Source organism: Castor canadensis, chromosome 15 (assembly GCF_047511655.1).
Source record: "Castor canadensis chromosome 15, mCasCan1.hap1v2, whole genome shotgun sequence".
NCBI lineage: Eukaryota > Metazoa > Chordata > Mammalia > Rodentia > Castoridae > Castor > Castor canadensis.
Window position 1 is genome coordinate 97356155 of NC_133400.1, and position 17235 is coordinate 97373389.

The following is a 17235-nucleotide window of genomic DNA, read 5'->3' on the forward strand; positions in this document are numbered from 1 at the left end:
CCAGCGAATGATAACATTTCGTTCTTCTTCATGGCTGCATAAAATTCCATTGTGTATAGATACCACATTTTCTCGATCCATTTGTCAGTGATGGGGCATCTTGGCTGTTTCCATAACTTGGCTATTGTGAATAGTGCTGCAATAAACATGGGTGTGCAGGTGCCTCTGGAGTAACCTGTGTCACAGTCTTTTGGGTATATCCCCAAGAGTGGTATTGCTGGATCAAATGGTAGATCAATGTCTACTTTTTAAGTAGCCTCCAAATTTTTTTCCAGAGTGGTTGTACTAGTCTACATTCCCACCAGCAGTGTACGAGGGTTCCTTTTTCCCCGCATCCTCGCCAACACCTGTTGTTGGTGGTGTTGCTGATGATGGCTATTCTAACAGGGGTGAGGTGGAATCTTAGTGTGGTTTTAATTTGCATTTCCTTTATTGCTAGAGATGGTGAGCATTTTTTCATGTGTTTTCTGGCCATTTGAATTTCTTCTTTTGAGAAAGTTCTGTTTAGTTCACTTGCCCATTTCTTTTTTGGTTCATTAGTTTAGGGAGAATTTAGTTTTTTAAGTTCCCTATAGATTCTGGTTATCAGTCCTTTGTCTGATGTGTAGCTGGCAAGTATTTTCTCCCACTCTATGGGTGGTCTCTTCAGTTTAGAAACCATTTCTTTTGATGAACAGAAGCTTTTTAGTTTTATGAGGTCCCATTTATCTATGCTATCTCTTAGTTGCTTTGCTGCTGGGGTTTCATTGAGAAAGTTCTTACCTATACCTACTAACTCCAGAGTATGTCCTACTCTTTCCTGTATCAACTTTAGAGTTCGTGGTCTGATATTAAGATCCTTGATCCATTTTGAGTTAATCTTGGTATAGGGTGATATACATGGATCTAGTTTCAGTTTTTTGCAGACTGCTAACCAGTTTTCCCAGCAGTTTTTGTTGAAGAGGCTACTATTTCTCCATCGTATATTTTTAGCTCCTTTGTCAAAGACAAGTTGGTTATAGTTGTGTGGCTTCATATCTGGGTCCTCTATTCTGTTCCACTGGTCTTCATGTCTGTTTTTGTGCCAGTACCATGCTGTTTTTATTGTTATTGCTTTGTAATACAGTTTGAAGTCAGGTATTGTGATACCTCCAGCATTGTTCTTTTGACTGAGTATTGCCTTGGTTATTCGTGGCCTCTTGTGTTTCCATATAAATTTCACGGTAGATTTTTCAATCTCTTTAATGAATGTCATTGGAATTTTGATGGGAATTGCATTAAACATGTAGATTACTTTGGGGAGTATCGACATTTTTACTATGTTGATTCTACCAATCCATGAGCATGGGAGATCTCTCCACTTTCTATAGTCTTCCTCAATCTCTTTCTTCAGAAGTGTATAGTTTTCCTTGTAGAGGTCATTCACATCTTTTGTTAGGTTTACACCTAGGTATTTGATTTTTTTTGAGGCTATTGTAAATGGAATTGTTTTCATACATTCTTTTTCCGTTTGCTCATTGTTAGTGTATAGAAATGCTAATGATTTCTTTACAAATTCCATCCTTTGCTTTATTTTGGTTATTTTGTTGCTCTTTTCCCAGTTTTCTACCTAGTTGCTTAGTCTGCTTATTTTAGATACACTGTTTCATTTTAATAATGTGCATTTAATGTTATAAATTTTATTTAATTTCTTTAGCTGTATCCGAGATGTTGTTATCATGCTTTGTTGTTATTATGTTCAAGAAACATCACTTTATATTTATTTTATATCTTTCCTTGTACCCAAGATCTATTTAATAGTATATTTCTTAATTTTCAGGCTTTTCACATTAGGGGGTACCATTATTTGGGGGGAGTGCGTTTTTGTATGGGGGTTTTTGTCTTTAAAAAATTCTTAGTTTTATTCTTTCATGGTCCGATTTGTATTATTGCTACTCTTCGGGAGTTACTAAGGTTTTCTTTGTGGCCTACGATATTGTCAATGTCCCTCAAAATTACATGTGAGCTTTTAGGAAATGTACAGTCTCCTTTGGAAGGTAAGATCCTGACCCATCTATCAGTTCAGCCTCACTGATCTCACTATGTATTTCACCTGTTTTTTCCAGTTCTTGTGCTACATCTCCTTTTGTTACTGTCAGGTTCTCCTTGCAGCCTCTGAGCTCCCTGTTTGTAAATGCTGTTTTGGTTATTGAAAATCTTGAACTAGTTTTTCTCCACTGAGAAGTGCAAGCACCCTTTAACATTATAAAATACATTTTGCCTCACAAACTTTTTAGATCTAAATTATACCTTGTCAAGTAATGAGACTGAGGTCTAGCTGTCACTTATTTGCACATCTTTGTCTATCCTTCAGTTTTGACCTCTCTAAACCCTCTGCTTCAGCATGGATGATGTCAGGCTTGGCTTTGTTAGTGAATCTTAAAATCTTACTTTAATAGGTAAGTGACACCCACTGACAATCATTTATGTAATCAATGTTGTAGCCTCCATTTTCTATATTACTGAAATACATATTTGTCTTTAAAATACTATAAATACATAATTCCACGTGTTTAAGACAGGCTTGTTCCTTTCATTCTTAACATTTTACATGTATGTGTGTGGATATGCCTCATCAACACATGCCAGCATCACTCACTTAGGAAGTTTGGCTACCCCAGTACCAGGACCTGTAAATAACTCCTTGAGTCCCTCCTATTGCTCTCTCTGTGAGCAATACTGAAAACAGCTAATGACATCGTGCTTCACCCTCCGCACCGAGCAAGAGGTGCAGGATTTGCTTTCAGATGATGCACACGAGGCAGTCAGAAAGATGAGTGCAGTGGTTGCAAACCCTCCCAACTCTTCTCCCATTTTTTGGTGGCTGCACTGCTCTCCATTCTCAGAGCACAGAGAATCTCCTGGGTCCTCTCCCCAGACCTGGCTCAGCCTCAGTCCCTCACTCAGGTAAATCCCTGTGGGACTCTCGCCACCATTCCTCATGCCCGTCTCCCTGGAGTTGGCTTGTCAGAAGCTCATTCTCCAGGAAATGCCCGAGACAAGGCTCTTGGAAACCTTACCTCCACATTTTCCCAGGCTCATGACGGTTTGTGATCTTTGTAATGAAAAGTCACTGTGGCTGCAATCCTTGGCTCATATTTAAGAAGTTAGAGAACAGAAAATCCATTTCTCCATTTTCTCTTGGCAGAAAGCATTGCTGTTACAAGTCTGATGACAACTAGTTCTTCTCCTTAAAAGTGACTTGGCTTTTTTTGCTTGGGTTCAAAGGAATTTTTTTCTCTTACTTTTAAACTCCTATTGCTTTTCTAGAATATCCATTTGGCTAAGGGGTGGGTTTTCCTAGGCATGTGTTATGCCCTTCCACAGTGTAGTTTCAAACTGTTGTAGATATATGAATATTTGTTTTTCTTCTGCTTCAATTTTTGTCCTAGAACCTTCTATAATAAATATGAGGCATTTTCTTCCTATTGTCTACCTCTGACATTTCCTCTCCAGTCTTCCTCATCTTCCTGTCACTTCCTTGGGTTTTGGGGTTTCTGACTTTTCCACCTCCTGTTTCACAGAAGGCATTACCTGTGGTCTGAGGTGCTCTGGCACTCCTTTGGTTCAGTCTCCTTTTGCAAAATTGGTTTTCTTGAATTTATAGTGCACTTCTGTTACCTTTCAGTTCTCTTTTCAAATCTCTCTTCTCTACTTGCCTTATTTCCAGGTTTTATACTTGACATTATCTTTTCATGGTGTCTCTGATTGTCTGCATTTCTGCTAGCTCATCTTGAAACATTAGGCAATGGTTGTTAGTTCCTTTATCTTGTGAAACTATCACCTATAGACATTATTCTGCTCCTTATTCTCTCTTTGATATCTAAAGTTATATATATATGTGCACGTAAATTATATATAAAATATAATTTACAATAATTATATAAACACATAGACTACTCCACTTACACATAAATTATACATGACTATAAGTAATTGGATATTTATTACCAAGTTATAATGTCTATACTTGTAAAGGCATGTCACACGAAGAAATAAAACTTGAGATGCTATTTTTTGTACTCTAGCAGAGGAAGACATAGTGTTTAAACTTCATGGCTCAGGAACTCTGTTCCTGAACTTTCCTTAGTGTTTGAAACATAGCTTCTTATTTTATGAGCTCTGCTGGATCTGCTTTCCTCCTCATCTTTTGCCTGGTCCTTCACTATATCTTTGCTCCTCTCACCCCTACTCAACCCAGACTCTGCTTTCAGTAATGTAGAGTTTTGTTCGGGAAAGGAGTTTTATGTGGTTCATTATTTTTGACTGGTGTATATCTAATTGAATAGAGCAAGGCATTTCACCATGACATTTCCAAACACATATGTGATGCCCTTTGATCATACTCTCCCCTCTATTCCTCTATTTTATCCACCCTCTGCTTCCCTTTCTCCCTTCCCCTCCCACCTCTCTGCTAGTCTCCCTTTTACTTCATGACCTTGGGTTTTATTTGGGTTTTGCTTCCCCTACCCCCAGGTTCCACAAATGAGAGAAAACATGAACTTCTTGTCTTTTGGGGACTGGATTATTTCACTTAAAATAATGATCTCCAGTTCCATCCATTTTCCAGAAAATGACAAAATTTCATATGGAGTAAAACTCCATATTATCTACCACATTTGTTTATCCATTCATGGGTTGATGGGCACCTAGGCTGATTCCATAATTCAGTTGTTGTGAATAGTGCCACATAAACATGGGTATACAGACACCTGTATGGCAGGCTGAATTTGATTCGTTTACATGTCTGAGTTACACAGGAGTTCTATTTTTAATTTTTTGAGGAACCTCCAGACTGATTTCTATAGTAGTTGCACTAATTTACATTCCTACTAGCAGGGAGTATGAGTTCCTTTTCCCTACAATGCTTTTCCCAACAAATGCTTTGCACCAGCATTTGTTGTTATTTGTTTTCTTGATGATAACCATTCTCACTGCGGTGATGTGGAATCTCAATGTACTTTTGATTTGTCCCTGATGGCTAAGGATGGTGAACCTTTCTTCATGTATTTATCGATCACTTGTATTTCTTCATTTGAAAAATATTCAGTTCATTTGCCCATTTGTTGCTTGGATCGTTTGTTCTTTTGGTCTTTAATTTTCTCACTTCTTTATATATTCAAGATATTAATTCCCTATCAATGAGTATCTGATAGATTTTCTCCCATTCTGTGGGTTGTCTTTTCAGTCTGGTAACTGTTTCCTTTGCTGTGCAGGAGCTTTTGAATTTTCTGCAATCCCATTTGTCAATTCTTATTCTTATTTCCTCAACTACTGGAGCTGCATTCAGAAAGTCATTGCCTGTGCCTGTATCTTCCAGTGTTTTCTCTGTGTCTTCCCGTGTAGTTTCAAAGTTTCAGGTCTTACTTTAAAGCCTCAGATCCATTTTGAGTTGAGTATTGTTCAGGGAGAGAGACAGGGATCTAGTTTCAGTCTCCTACCTGTGGATATAAAGCTTTGCCCGCACTACTTGTTAAAGAGGCTGTTTTTTCTAACGTGTGTTTTTAGCACCTTTGTCGTGCAGTACCTGCATGGGCTCTCTCTTCTACTGGTCTGTGTGTCTCTTCTCATGCCTGAACCAGGCTGTTTTTTCACTGCGGCTCCATAGTATAGTTTGAACTCAGGTATTGCAATAACCTCCAGCATCACTCTTTTTGTTTAGGATTGCTTTAGCATTTTCATATGAATTTTAGGATTGTTTTTTTTCTATTTCTGTGAAGAATGTTATTGGAATTTTGATGGGGACTGGATTAAATTTGTCTATCCCTTTCGGTAGTATGCCCATTTTCACAATACTAATTCTGCCAATCCATGAATATGGCAGGTCTTTCCACCTTCCAGTGTCTTCTGCAATCTCTTTCTTCAGGACTTTATAGTATTCACTGTAGAGGTCTTTAACATCTTTGGTAAAGTTTAGGTGTAGGTATTTTTTTGGCTATTGTGAATGGAATTACTTTCCTGACTTCTTTTTCTGTAAGCTCATTATTGGTGTACAAAAAAGATAACTGTTTTTTTTTTGGGGGGGGGGTTGTGTTGATTTTGCATCCTTTACTTTACTGAAAGTGTTTATGAAATCTAAGAGGTAATTTTGGTAGAATCTTTGGGTCCTTTAACTATAGAATCATATCACCTGCAAAAAAGGATAATTTGACTTCTTCCTTTGTGTCTTTTCTTTCTTTCCCTTGCCTTTTGCTCTGGCTAAGAATTCAAGAATTCATATTGATAATGGACACCCTTGTCTGATTCCTGATTTTATGGGAAATGCTTTCCTTTTTCCACATTCAGTATATTAGCTCTAGGTCTCTCAAATATACTTTTATTATTTTGAGGCATAAACCTTCTATTCCTAGCTTCCATGGGGCTTTCATCATGAAGGGATATTGGATTCTTATCATAGGTTTTTCTGCATCTATTGACCTGATTATGTGGCTCTTGTCCTTACTTCTGTTAACAGGCTAGATTAAGTTTATTGGCTTGCATGTCTTGAACCATCCTTGCATTTCTGGAGTAAAGCCAATTTGATTACACTGTGTGGCCTTTTTAATGGGTTGCTGTATTCAGTTTGAAAGTATTTTATCGAGGACTTTTGTATCTATGTTCATCAAGGAAGTTGGCCTACAGTTTGCCTTTTTTTGTTGGTTCTTCACCCAATTTTGCTATCAGGGCAACACCAGCTTCATATGTTTGGAAGTGTGGTTCCCTTTGTATGTTGTGGAATAGTTTCAAGAGCATTAGTGTCAGTTCCCCTTTAAATGTCTGGTAGAATTCATGAGTGAATCTGTCCAGTTCTGAGCTTCTCTTTTGGGGGGAGGCTTTTTAATACTGTTTTAGTCTCATTACTCATTGCTAATGTGTTTAAACTATTTGTTTCCTCTTGGTTCACTTTTGGTAGGTCATGTGTGTTAGAAATTTATACATTCTCCCAGATTTCCACTTTATTAGAGCATAAGTTTTAAATTATTCCCTAATGAGTCTTTGTATTTTTGGTGGTATCTGTTGTAATGTCACCTTTTTCATCCCTGATTTGTTTCATTTGAATCTTATCTATTTTGGTTCATTTGTCAATATTCTTTACTCTTTCAAATAACTGACTCTTTGCTTCATTGAGCTTTTGTATTATTCTTTTGGTTTACATTGTGTTAACTTAAGCTCTGATCTTCATTATTTCCCCCTTCTACAGTTTTGGAGATTGGCTTGTTCTTGTTTTTCTAAGAACTTGAGGTGTATAATTAGGTTATTTATTTGAGATCGCACTGATTTTTTAATGTAGGCACTCACAGCTATAAACCTTCCCTCTTGAATTATTTTCATTGTATCTCATAGATTCTGGTATATTGTGTTTTCATTTTCATTTACTTCTAGGAATCCCCCCCACCAATTTCTTCAATGATCCACTGGTCCACTGCATTTTTTAGTAGCCCTGTGTTTGTATGTTTCCTATAGTTTCTCTTACTGTTGATTTCTACTTTCATTCCATTGCAATCTGATAAAAAGCAAGAAGGTACTTCAATTTTCTTATATTTAAGATTTCCTCTATATCCTAAAATATGATCTGTTTTGGAGAAGTTCCTTGGGCTAATGAGAAGAACATATATTCTACAACAGCCCATAGGAACAAGGGTGTTCCTGCAATATTCTACCTGACCGTGTGTTCTTTGCCTCTTCCCAGCATGGCCACTGCTTTCATATTGTCCTGCATGCTTTCCAGTGGGTACGTGTCACCAGTCTTTGAAAACAACAGAAATTACATGCCTTTCCTTCACTTTCTCCTATATGCTTCCTGATATCATGGTTGGGGGTGGGGAGACACCTGGCCACTAGTTTGCTTTAGAGATTATGTGGACAGTAGGTTTGGAGTTTTACCATCTTTGTAACTGTCTACTTTCATGCAAAGATACAAAAAGTGGTAAACTATGCCTCCCCAAAAACTTCAAATTTGTTGCTAAGTTTTTAATAGTAACAATATGGATCTGCCTCAAAATAACTAGTTCCTAAAAGCAAAAGCCCAACTTCTCAACTCTAAACTCTAGAGACAACAATGAAAATACACACATAAGGACTAAACAGTAAATATCCATCATTATTAATTAGGAATAACTAATCTAAAGACATCATCAGATTTAAATATTTCTATTTTCTGTTTGAAAACCTATACTGAAATTATGAACCATTCTCTTGCAAAGATAAGCCTTAATAAATATCCTAAAAGTAGAAAACACAAGCATCTCAAAATCTAAATCCTGCCTTCAATTAAAAAATTCTGTAGCTTAAGATATTTTGGGACTGCTTCCAGGAGCACATACATAATTCACAGTGTCTGACTAGTTATTGCCAGCAATCATTCTGTTCTCCTTGCATTTATGATAAAAGCACGAGAAGCCAACCGGAGATAAGAAAAAAGTCACATCCCATTCTACAACGTCAGGCAAGTACAGACACATCTGTATGAAATACATCTCTAGCCAGGTTTACACATTGTAAATAAGAGCTGGGAACTAGAGTTTTGTCTCTTTCTTGTAGAAAATTGAAAGTCTGTCATAGAAAAAAAACACAATTAGCCTAAGACTATTAGTGTCCTTTCAAAGTTAATAATCCACTAAATTTTGCTAGTTCTAGGGCTAGCACTAAAAGATAAGAAAATAAACAAGACATATCTGGTCTTCAGAGGTCCAGAAGCTGGTGTATGGATCCAAAAGGGATCTTGCGTGAAGCCAGGAAGGGAAGGCAGTGTAGACATTGCCAAATGGCTGCATCCTAGATGCATACACAAAGCACTAAGTAGCACAGTGCTTCATAAATAATCTAGTGATCTCATCCCAAATGCAATTTTTTCAGGCCAAGCAGAAAAGTACCAGAAAGCATGAAAATCAAAAGAGTGTAAATTCTGTTCCCTCAGTCATTAGTAGCTACCAGACAGTCAAGTAGGAGATGAGCAGTTCAAATGGATGCCTAGCCCTACTCCCATGCTTGGCTTTTGCATGGTATACTTATTACAGAATTGGGGACATTAATTTTTACTATCAGAAACCAGCTATTTTATCAAAGAACCAAGACAGCAAAAGCTAGTTACAATATTTGATAAAATGTGGAAAGAAAAAAAAACAGGTTAACTAAAAAGCCAAGTCTACAAAAATATGAGAAAACACCAAATATCAAAATGTCTAAGTTTTTAAAGGAATATTTTTTATAACTGAACCTATGATAGTAAGTTTTACAAAGAGAATGTTCTGTTAAAAAAAAAAACACTTCTCAAATTAAAATTATAGCCCCTACGTACGGCTATAAAATACCTAACGTTTGGTAATAAGCTTGTAATATTACTAATGTTACTTTGTATAAACTACCATAATAAACAAATCCTATACATACATTGCTCAATATGATTTTACAGAGTAACAATAGAGGTTCTGAGGCATGAAAAGATAAATCAAGGATTTGAAACCAAAAGACCTGGGAAGAGCATTGGCAATACTGCTGCTTGATGTCATCTTGAATTATTTCAAGTATAATACTTAATATCTATTGGATTTCCATTTCCTCATCTGCACAATGAATTAAACAATAACTACTTGCTCTCTTAGTGTGACAAATATATGAGACCATGGATACCAAGTGCTCTGCAAACCAAAAAAAGCAACACAAAAGACTTCTTTCTGATTTCCTTCCCCCAGAGTCACCTTGTCTTGCCTCATTCCCTCATGCCACTGTCTTCTGCACAATCTGACCTGACAGCAGATCCAGTATGTCCTCAGAGAAGATTCCAAATCCATCCACAGTTCCCACCACCATTGCTCCCAGTCGGAGATAGAGTCAGCTCCCACAAGACCTCATCAAGCAACTTCCCACTGTCTCCCCAAGTCTATTCTTGCTCTCTCCAGTCCGAAACCCAAGACAGAGCCAAAGTGGTCCTCACAGCACATACACCAAATTGAATCGCTCACCTACTCCAATCCCCCATTCCCATGGCCTCCCTTCACACTCAGAAGAAACCTGACTCCTACCATGACCTGCAAGGCTGTCCAAGACCTGATTTCTTGAAGACCCCATCTCCAACACTGCTCCCTCCATTCATGCTGCTACTCTCACACTCTGTACACCCACTCCTACCTGGGGATCTGGCACTGCCTCGCTCCTCTTTGTAGAAGATTTAAGCATGTTGTACTTCTCATCCTCTCACTTGATCTCTGCCTACTCAAATGCCACTGCCTCAGAAAGGCTTCCAGGAATACTCTTTATGAAAGGGCAAGTCCTCCCCTCATTGTTGTCTATGCTGTGACTCTACTTTCCTTCCTGGCCCTTACGTGTTCTGAAATTACATCACTTGTTTACTTTTCACTAGAAAAGGCAAGGACTTTCTCTACTCATGTTAACAATTACATCCCAGTCTCTACATCACAGGGAGATCTTAATTAACATTCTATATTGAAGAGCAAAGGTATTTGTCTACATATTAAGCACTCCACCAAGAACAAGAGAGTGCTCGTAAACTGCATCAATTCCACGAGTGAAGCTTGACCATTTCAATGGCCTCGAAAGACTTCATCCCACCTTGGAATTGGAAGTGGACTCCAAGAAACAAAGTCTGTTGCCAAAGCCTTCTGCCGCCAAACATAGTTTCTGTTGCTCTTTGTGAATGGTTGCGGTGCACTGCAGGACCACTTCGTCATCCTGCAGAGGAGGAGAAACAGAGAAGAAAGAATGAGAGTTGACATGACAAGTCTACATCAGTTCACAAAGAACACAATTTTAGTGCATTTTAAAAAACGGAGCCACATGTAATAACTGGTCAAAAAAAACCCTACAAGATCATTTCCTAAGGCAAGTTTTATTTGCAAGAAAGAAACTAGGTGGGGGAAAGCGAAGGGCTAAAGCTTTTCAAGGCGATCAATAGTTTTCTCATTATTACTGATCCCCAGAGACGAACTGCACAGATAACAGTAAAATAAAGGATTTCCATGTTAGCACTCTCACACACTGCTCTAATCATCAGAAATTACCAAGAAATCATCTGACACATTTCTAGGACATCGAGCATCATCAAGAATAGAACGAGCCAGGTATGGTGGGACATGCCTGTAAGTTCAGCACTCAGGAGGCTGAAGCAGGATGACCTTAGGTTTGAGGCCAGCCAGAGCTACGTAACAAAGTTCCAGGCCAGCCTTAGCTGTACAGTGAGACCCTGTCTCAAAAAAAAAAAAGAAAAGAAACAGATTCTAATAGCAGGCACACGTCTTTCCAGAACCAACACACAGAAACAAGCCAATAACTGAACTTCTGAGTTCAAATTGACTGTAAAAGTCATCATACTTCAGCCACATATTGGCTATTTGATCATATTTGAAACGATCCTGGCTGCTTAAAAATGCAGAGAGACCATTTGTTACTTCAAACCTCTCAAACACACTGGTTCCCAATCAATCAGTGAAGCAGGATTACAGGAAAACCTGCACATGGGAGAAGGGAATAAACAGGGAGACTCAGTGTAGACAGCTTGAGTCCTGGAAGGAAGAAGCATGACTAGGGACAGTGAGCAGGGTCTGAATACCATCCCAGCCTGGCTACATGCTATGTCATGAAATCTTATTGAGTCTCTAAAATGATGAAGAGATAAGTCTGATATATTTGATACACGGCAAGAACTTTTGTAAATGCCACAATGTATCCCTACCCAGGACAACAATAAAAAAACAAGTAAGTAAAATGATGAATAGAGATAGAACACTTACAGAATGACTGACACACACAGAACTAGATACTGGATAAGCAGGACATGAGGTTACTTGTGACAAAGTATCTCATTTTAACCAGTTCTCAGTAGCAAATGCCTAAAAAGTCTAACCATAGGTATTTCACATTTCAACGTCAAACACAGAGAAGGAAGGCCTGCACCTATGGCTCATGCCTGTAATCCTAGCTACTTGGGAGGTTGATATCTGAAAATTTGAGTATCAAAATCATCTCAGGCAAAACATTCCTGAGACCCTATCTCAACTGACAGCTGGGCACAATGATGCACACCTGTCATCCCAAGCTACGTGGGAGACTGAGATTGGGAGTGTTGCTGTTCCAGTCCAGCCTAGGCAAAAAAGTTTGTGAGACCTGATCTCAACAGAAAAAAAGCTAGGCATGGTGGCCCATGCCTGTCTTCCCAGCTATGGCAAAAAGCATAAAATAAGAGGATCAGGTCCAGGACGACCTGGGCAAAAGAGAGAACTTATCTCCTAAATAACCAGAGCAGAAAGGGCTGGAGTATGGCTCAAGCAGTAGAGTGCCTGCCTAGCAAGGGCAAAGCCCTGAGTCAAACCCCAGGACTGCTAAAAAAGAAAATGCACACAGATGCATACCAGAGTAATTAAAGAATGAATATATTCACCACTCCTTCTGAGTCAAATTGTATTCTAAAAGCCCTTCATCAAGATAACATGGCAGAGTAAAAGTGGTAAGATGTGATCACTTTTCAAAAGCAAAAACCAGCTTTTTTTGGCTATCCAAAGAAAATGCTACATTAATTGGAAAAGTGCAACTCTAATTTGCACTTAAAACCTTAGTAATGCTGGCTGTCCTCCTTTATTTCCTATACAGTAGCAGCAATAGGTGATCAGCCTTTGCTGATTTTTAAAAAGCACCTCCTAACAGTCTTCCAGTGCTCATTAATTTCTAGTGAATATTAGTTTTATTTTAAAAGTGATTTGCTTTAAAAAAGCCTGATTTTCAGATAAATACATATGAGTGTAAAATTCATGTTCAGCATAGCTCTAATAAAAAAATCACAAAGTGTTTTATATGATCTGCAAGATCAAAGATAGATGGTGCTTTTCAAACATGCAGCATAATGAGAGAAAAAAACGAAAATGATACCAACAGACTCAATTCCTTACCAAGGAATTCCTCACCACCTTTCACTATCTTGGCTTACGTACACAAATGATACCCTCACAGAAACAAGGGATCTTTGGATCTTCTTGACTAACTAAATACCATTTAGTAAATAATTACTTTAATGCACTAATTAAGGACGGTTTGGGAATGAGAGTAAGAGAAGACATCGAGATAGGAGAAGAGGTAGGTAAAAAAAAGGCCACTTTATAGGAAAAAAAGACAGTATGCTAATGAGCAAGTCCTGACAGAAGAGAGAGCGCCACCATAGGTACCAAAAGCATGAGGTTTGCCTACACTGGCACTAACTCACTTAATCCTCACTCCACTCCTGTGATACCAACTACCCACACAAATGCAGGTGAGGAAAATCAACAGTCCTACAGAGGGCTTATCGAACATACTTCCAGGAATCAGATCATTAAACCTAATTTACCTGAATCTAAAAGTTGTTGGCTACACACCGCCTCTAGAGTGAGTTGATTTTCACCATTTTGTTATTGCAGATGTCTTTAACACGCATCCCACTGCCCAAGGATCTTGGTGAGATACAGGTTCTGATTCTATAGCTCAGGGGGCAGAACTAAGGCTGGCTGCATCTCTAACAAATGCTCAAGGTCAAGGACCACACTCTGCGTATCTCGGATCCAAAATGGGTAGGAGATATAAGTAGTCTCCTGTAGGAGCGTGGAGACCATCAAGAGCAGCTGAAGATTAAAGTATGTGTGTGTACTTTGGACAAAGTCCAAAGTTAGAGCTCCTGTGCCCATGGAGGAATAAATTTAAATAATATATTCAACTACCCTGTCCAATCTATGGATTAGGCTTATTTATGCAAAACTTCCCTTCAATCTGGGTCTTCCCATTGCTTGACAGGATAGCTGACAATCACACAACACTATGGTCTGCTATACCTCCAAGGCAACAGGCAATGACAATTACGACTTTCCATTGATTCAACTTCAAATGACAGCCCCTAACCTGACATACTCATAAAGCTTTCACCAGTCTATCTAGGAGCAGTTTTTGTTCTGCATTCTAATAAGCAAAGAGGTCCTCTTTCACAGAAAATAATACACACCAAACACTTGATGGACCAAACAACACAACACAAACCACCTGCCAGGTCCGTTAAATTATCCCATTATTCATCTCAAAGAGAACTCTCTCTCCAGCACCCACATAGTGGGAGAGACAGCATGAAGACTTTGCATTGAGAGGTTGTGGCAAGTAACCTAAGTTTTTCTATCAACTGTAACCCATAGGTAGTGAATCTGGTTATTGTTAACATCTATATAGTGTACACACGAGGGTATAATTGTGTGTGTGCAAGTGGATGCACACACACAAGTTTGTCTCTCATTTCAAATCTGCCAAACACTGATGAGATCCAGAGGGGTAACCCTGCTCATGTAAGAGAATGACAAAGACCTAGTTAAAGTGGATCTTCTTAGGTCATTCTTCTGAAATTAGTCTTTGCTATGTGGCCCCTGAGAGGCAGACTTCTAAGTCACATCTCTTGCTTTTGCCTCTGGTTGTGCATGCCGATGGTACATCTAGGGCCTCTGTGCACATGGTGGCCATCGTTTTTCCCAGACTGGGCCATGTGAAACAATACTCTCCCTGGAATATACTTTGCTTTTGGAGTTTCTACATTTTACACTCTGGTATCTTGCTAGGGAAACACATTTCAACTCGATCCCCAGGAGGTAATACCTCATAACTAAAATGCTACCAAAAATTGATTGAACTTATGTCCTATTTTAAAATTCCAAAACCCACTAGCTAACCATGAATGACCAGCACAAAAAGATATTAACATCTTGCTGTCCCCAGAAATACTTGATCTTACAATGCTTCCCATTTTGTAAAAGAAAAAAATTTAAAAAAACAAATTTACTGATATTTCTGTATACATATTCTGGATACACAGTAAACTGTAAAAAGAAAAAGTATTTTGGAAGAAACCTCATAAGCAGATAAATGGCATTGCTTGAAGAATGCCATCTTGCTTCCTGTCACCAAGTTTATTGATTCTGCTCCACTGATATCCTTCAAATCACCAGTCCAATCTATCATCACTTCTTATTTAGGACCATTGACATGCACTAAATGGTTTTCCACACTGCGAACCCCTTCCAGTGGTGCTTCATCATCAACCCTATTATGCTGGGGTCTGGCTTAAGGCCCCTCAATGGCTTCCCCTTGCTCTAAGGAAAAAGGCCTTTTATCCACTAGCTTCCAAAACCCCACATCATGTGGTCTGGGGTCCCATTTCCTCCAACCAACCTTCTTTTTGTGTATGCTACTAAACCTCCATTCTCTCTTCTAATTATCACCTGTCCATCTGTCCAACCTTTATCCAGCCATGAGCTTCCCCTGATGCACAGGCTATGTGGGATCCTTTGTAATTTGCTCCTATACCACTGTATTTCTTTAGTTTCCTTGGTTTGTCATTATACTTTCATTTGTATAATTATCAACATCTGATTTTTAAAGTGAGCCTTTATTACTTAGAACTGTAGTCCAATATCTGCCATACAGTCAGGTACACCTTGCTAGAGAAACATTCTAACTCGATCCCCAGTACTGAGGTATTAAGTCAGGACCTCAGAATAAATGAAGAAAAACAAACGATGGCAAAAATTCTAATAAGTTAATCCTGCTAAATCAGCACTACCCTTTCACTGGATTGCTCATTTCAGACATTGCAGTTCAACAGTCAAGTTCAACATGAGATCTTTCTCAGCACCAAAGGAATCCTACCTTCCTTTTAAGCCACTCTAACCATGCCGGATTAGCCAAATGAGAAACTTTGGCTATGATGCAGACAAACACAGGTCTTGGCAAAGAAAATGGATAAACATCATTCAGCGATAGGTAGGGACCTCACACTTGACCAGACACTACACTGGCTGGTCCCAGAAACAAAAGAAATAAAGTAGATGTTATGTGGTCTGGGAGACAAGAGCAAGAGGTAACCAGAGAGGAGGTGAAAGAGAAAGCCCAGACCTAGTGGCTGGAGCATCTATATGCTGGTCCAGGAGTGGCAAGGATAAAGGTGGGATAGGCAGTGGAAGATATTAAGGAGTGGGTTATTGGAGTGTGCTTCAGGCATTTTTTAAGACAAGGTTTCACTATGTAGCTGAGGCTGACCTGGAACTTGCAACCCTCCTACTTTGAGTTCCAAAGAGCTGGGATGGACAGGCATGTGCCACCACGCACAGCTGGGTTTACTTACTTTTAGCAAAGCCAGATTGACCGTGTTTCCCACACATCTGGAAAACCACTTCCACAGACAACCAACCTATCTATCTCAGCAGTCCCTATTACCCTAAGTCCCGTTTTTCTTTTTCTTGATTTTATCATATTTTTTGAATTGCCTGAGCCTCCCCCACATCTGGTTCTATAGGGTGAAAGTTCTATTTGTCCTATTTACTGATGGGTATCTCTCTGGCCTGCAGGAATGCTGGGCTCACAGGAAGTGATCAAACAAGAAATATCTGCTGAATGCATGAGAGAAAGAATGATCAAACTCTAATGAAAGTCCATCCACATGTGGTAGCACTTGCAGCAGTTTCCAACTTTCCCTTAACAAGTAAGTATGAAACAAAAGATGCTCCATCCCGGTCTGGAGTACTGGAGGCAGAGCCTAAGGATGTCCTTCCTCTCCCACTTCACTTCCCCATTAACTCCTCAAATGATATTTAATTACCAGCAACAGACTTTAGAAATCATGACGGTACTAAGTTACCACAGACGGGAATCACCTCCTTCCAGTTACACAGGCCTGTCTGCTCTCTCTGTACCTGTCCCCATGGTATTTAGCACCTGTGTGAGAGCAGGAACAAGATCTGTGTTTCTCCATCATCTAACACTGTGTCTGGCAAATACAGCGCCCTAAATAAATGACTGCAGATCCCAACTCACCTCTGATTGTTCAGACGTCTGTGCTGCATGCTGACAGATGGAATCTCTTTTTAGAATGGCCAAGGTAAGAACTTATTTAATTTCTAATTAAAGCTAGTATTATATGACCCCAATAAGTGATTTAGTGGTTTTGCAAAGCCTGGATATAGGGCAATATTGAAGGAAATTTACTGAGCTATGACAAATTTTTCTTAAATTTTTTATTCATTTATTCACATCTGCATACATTGTTTGGACCATTTCTCCCCCCTGCCCTCTGCCCTCTTCCTCTCCCTCTCCCTACCACCACCCCTTGCTTCTAGGCAGAACCTGTTCTGCCCTTTGCTCCAATTTTGTTGAAGAGAAGACATAAGTAATAATAAGACAAGGCGTTTTTGGTAGTTGAGATAAAGATGGCTACACAGAGAGATT

At 39.0% G+C, this 17235-nt stretch overlaps 1 protein-coding gene across 1 annotated transcript in view; it reads right to left on the reverse strand.

The window, feature by feature from the left end:
* Positions 1-17235, reverse strand: part of Ryr2 (ryanodine receptor 2) — a 591935-nt gene that overhangs the window by 400682 nt on the left and 174018 nt on the right. Inside the window, exon 2 of the mRNA XM_074056805.1 lies at positions 10567-10686. Coding sequence (XP_073912906.1) covers positions 10567-10686 — 120 coding nt within the window. The remainder of the gene's footprint in view (positions 1-10566; positions 10687-17235) is intronic.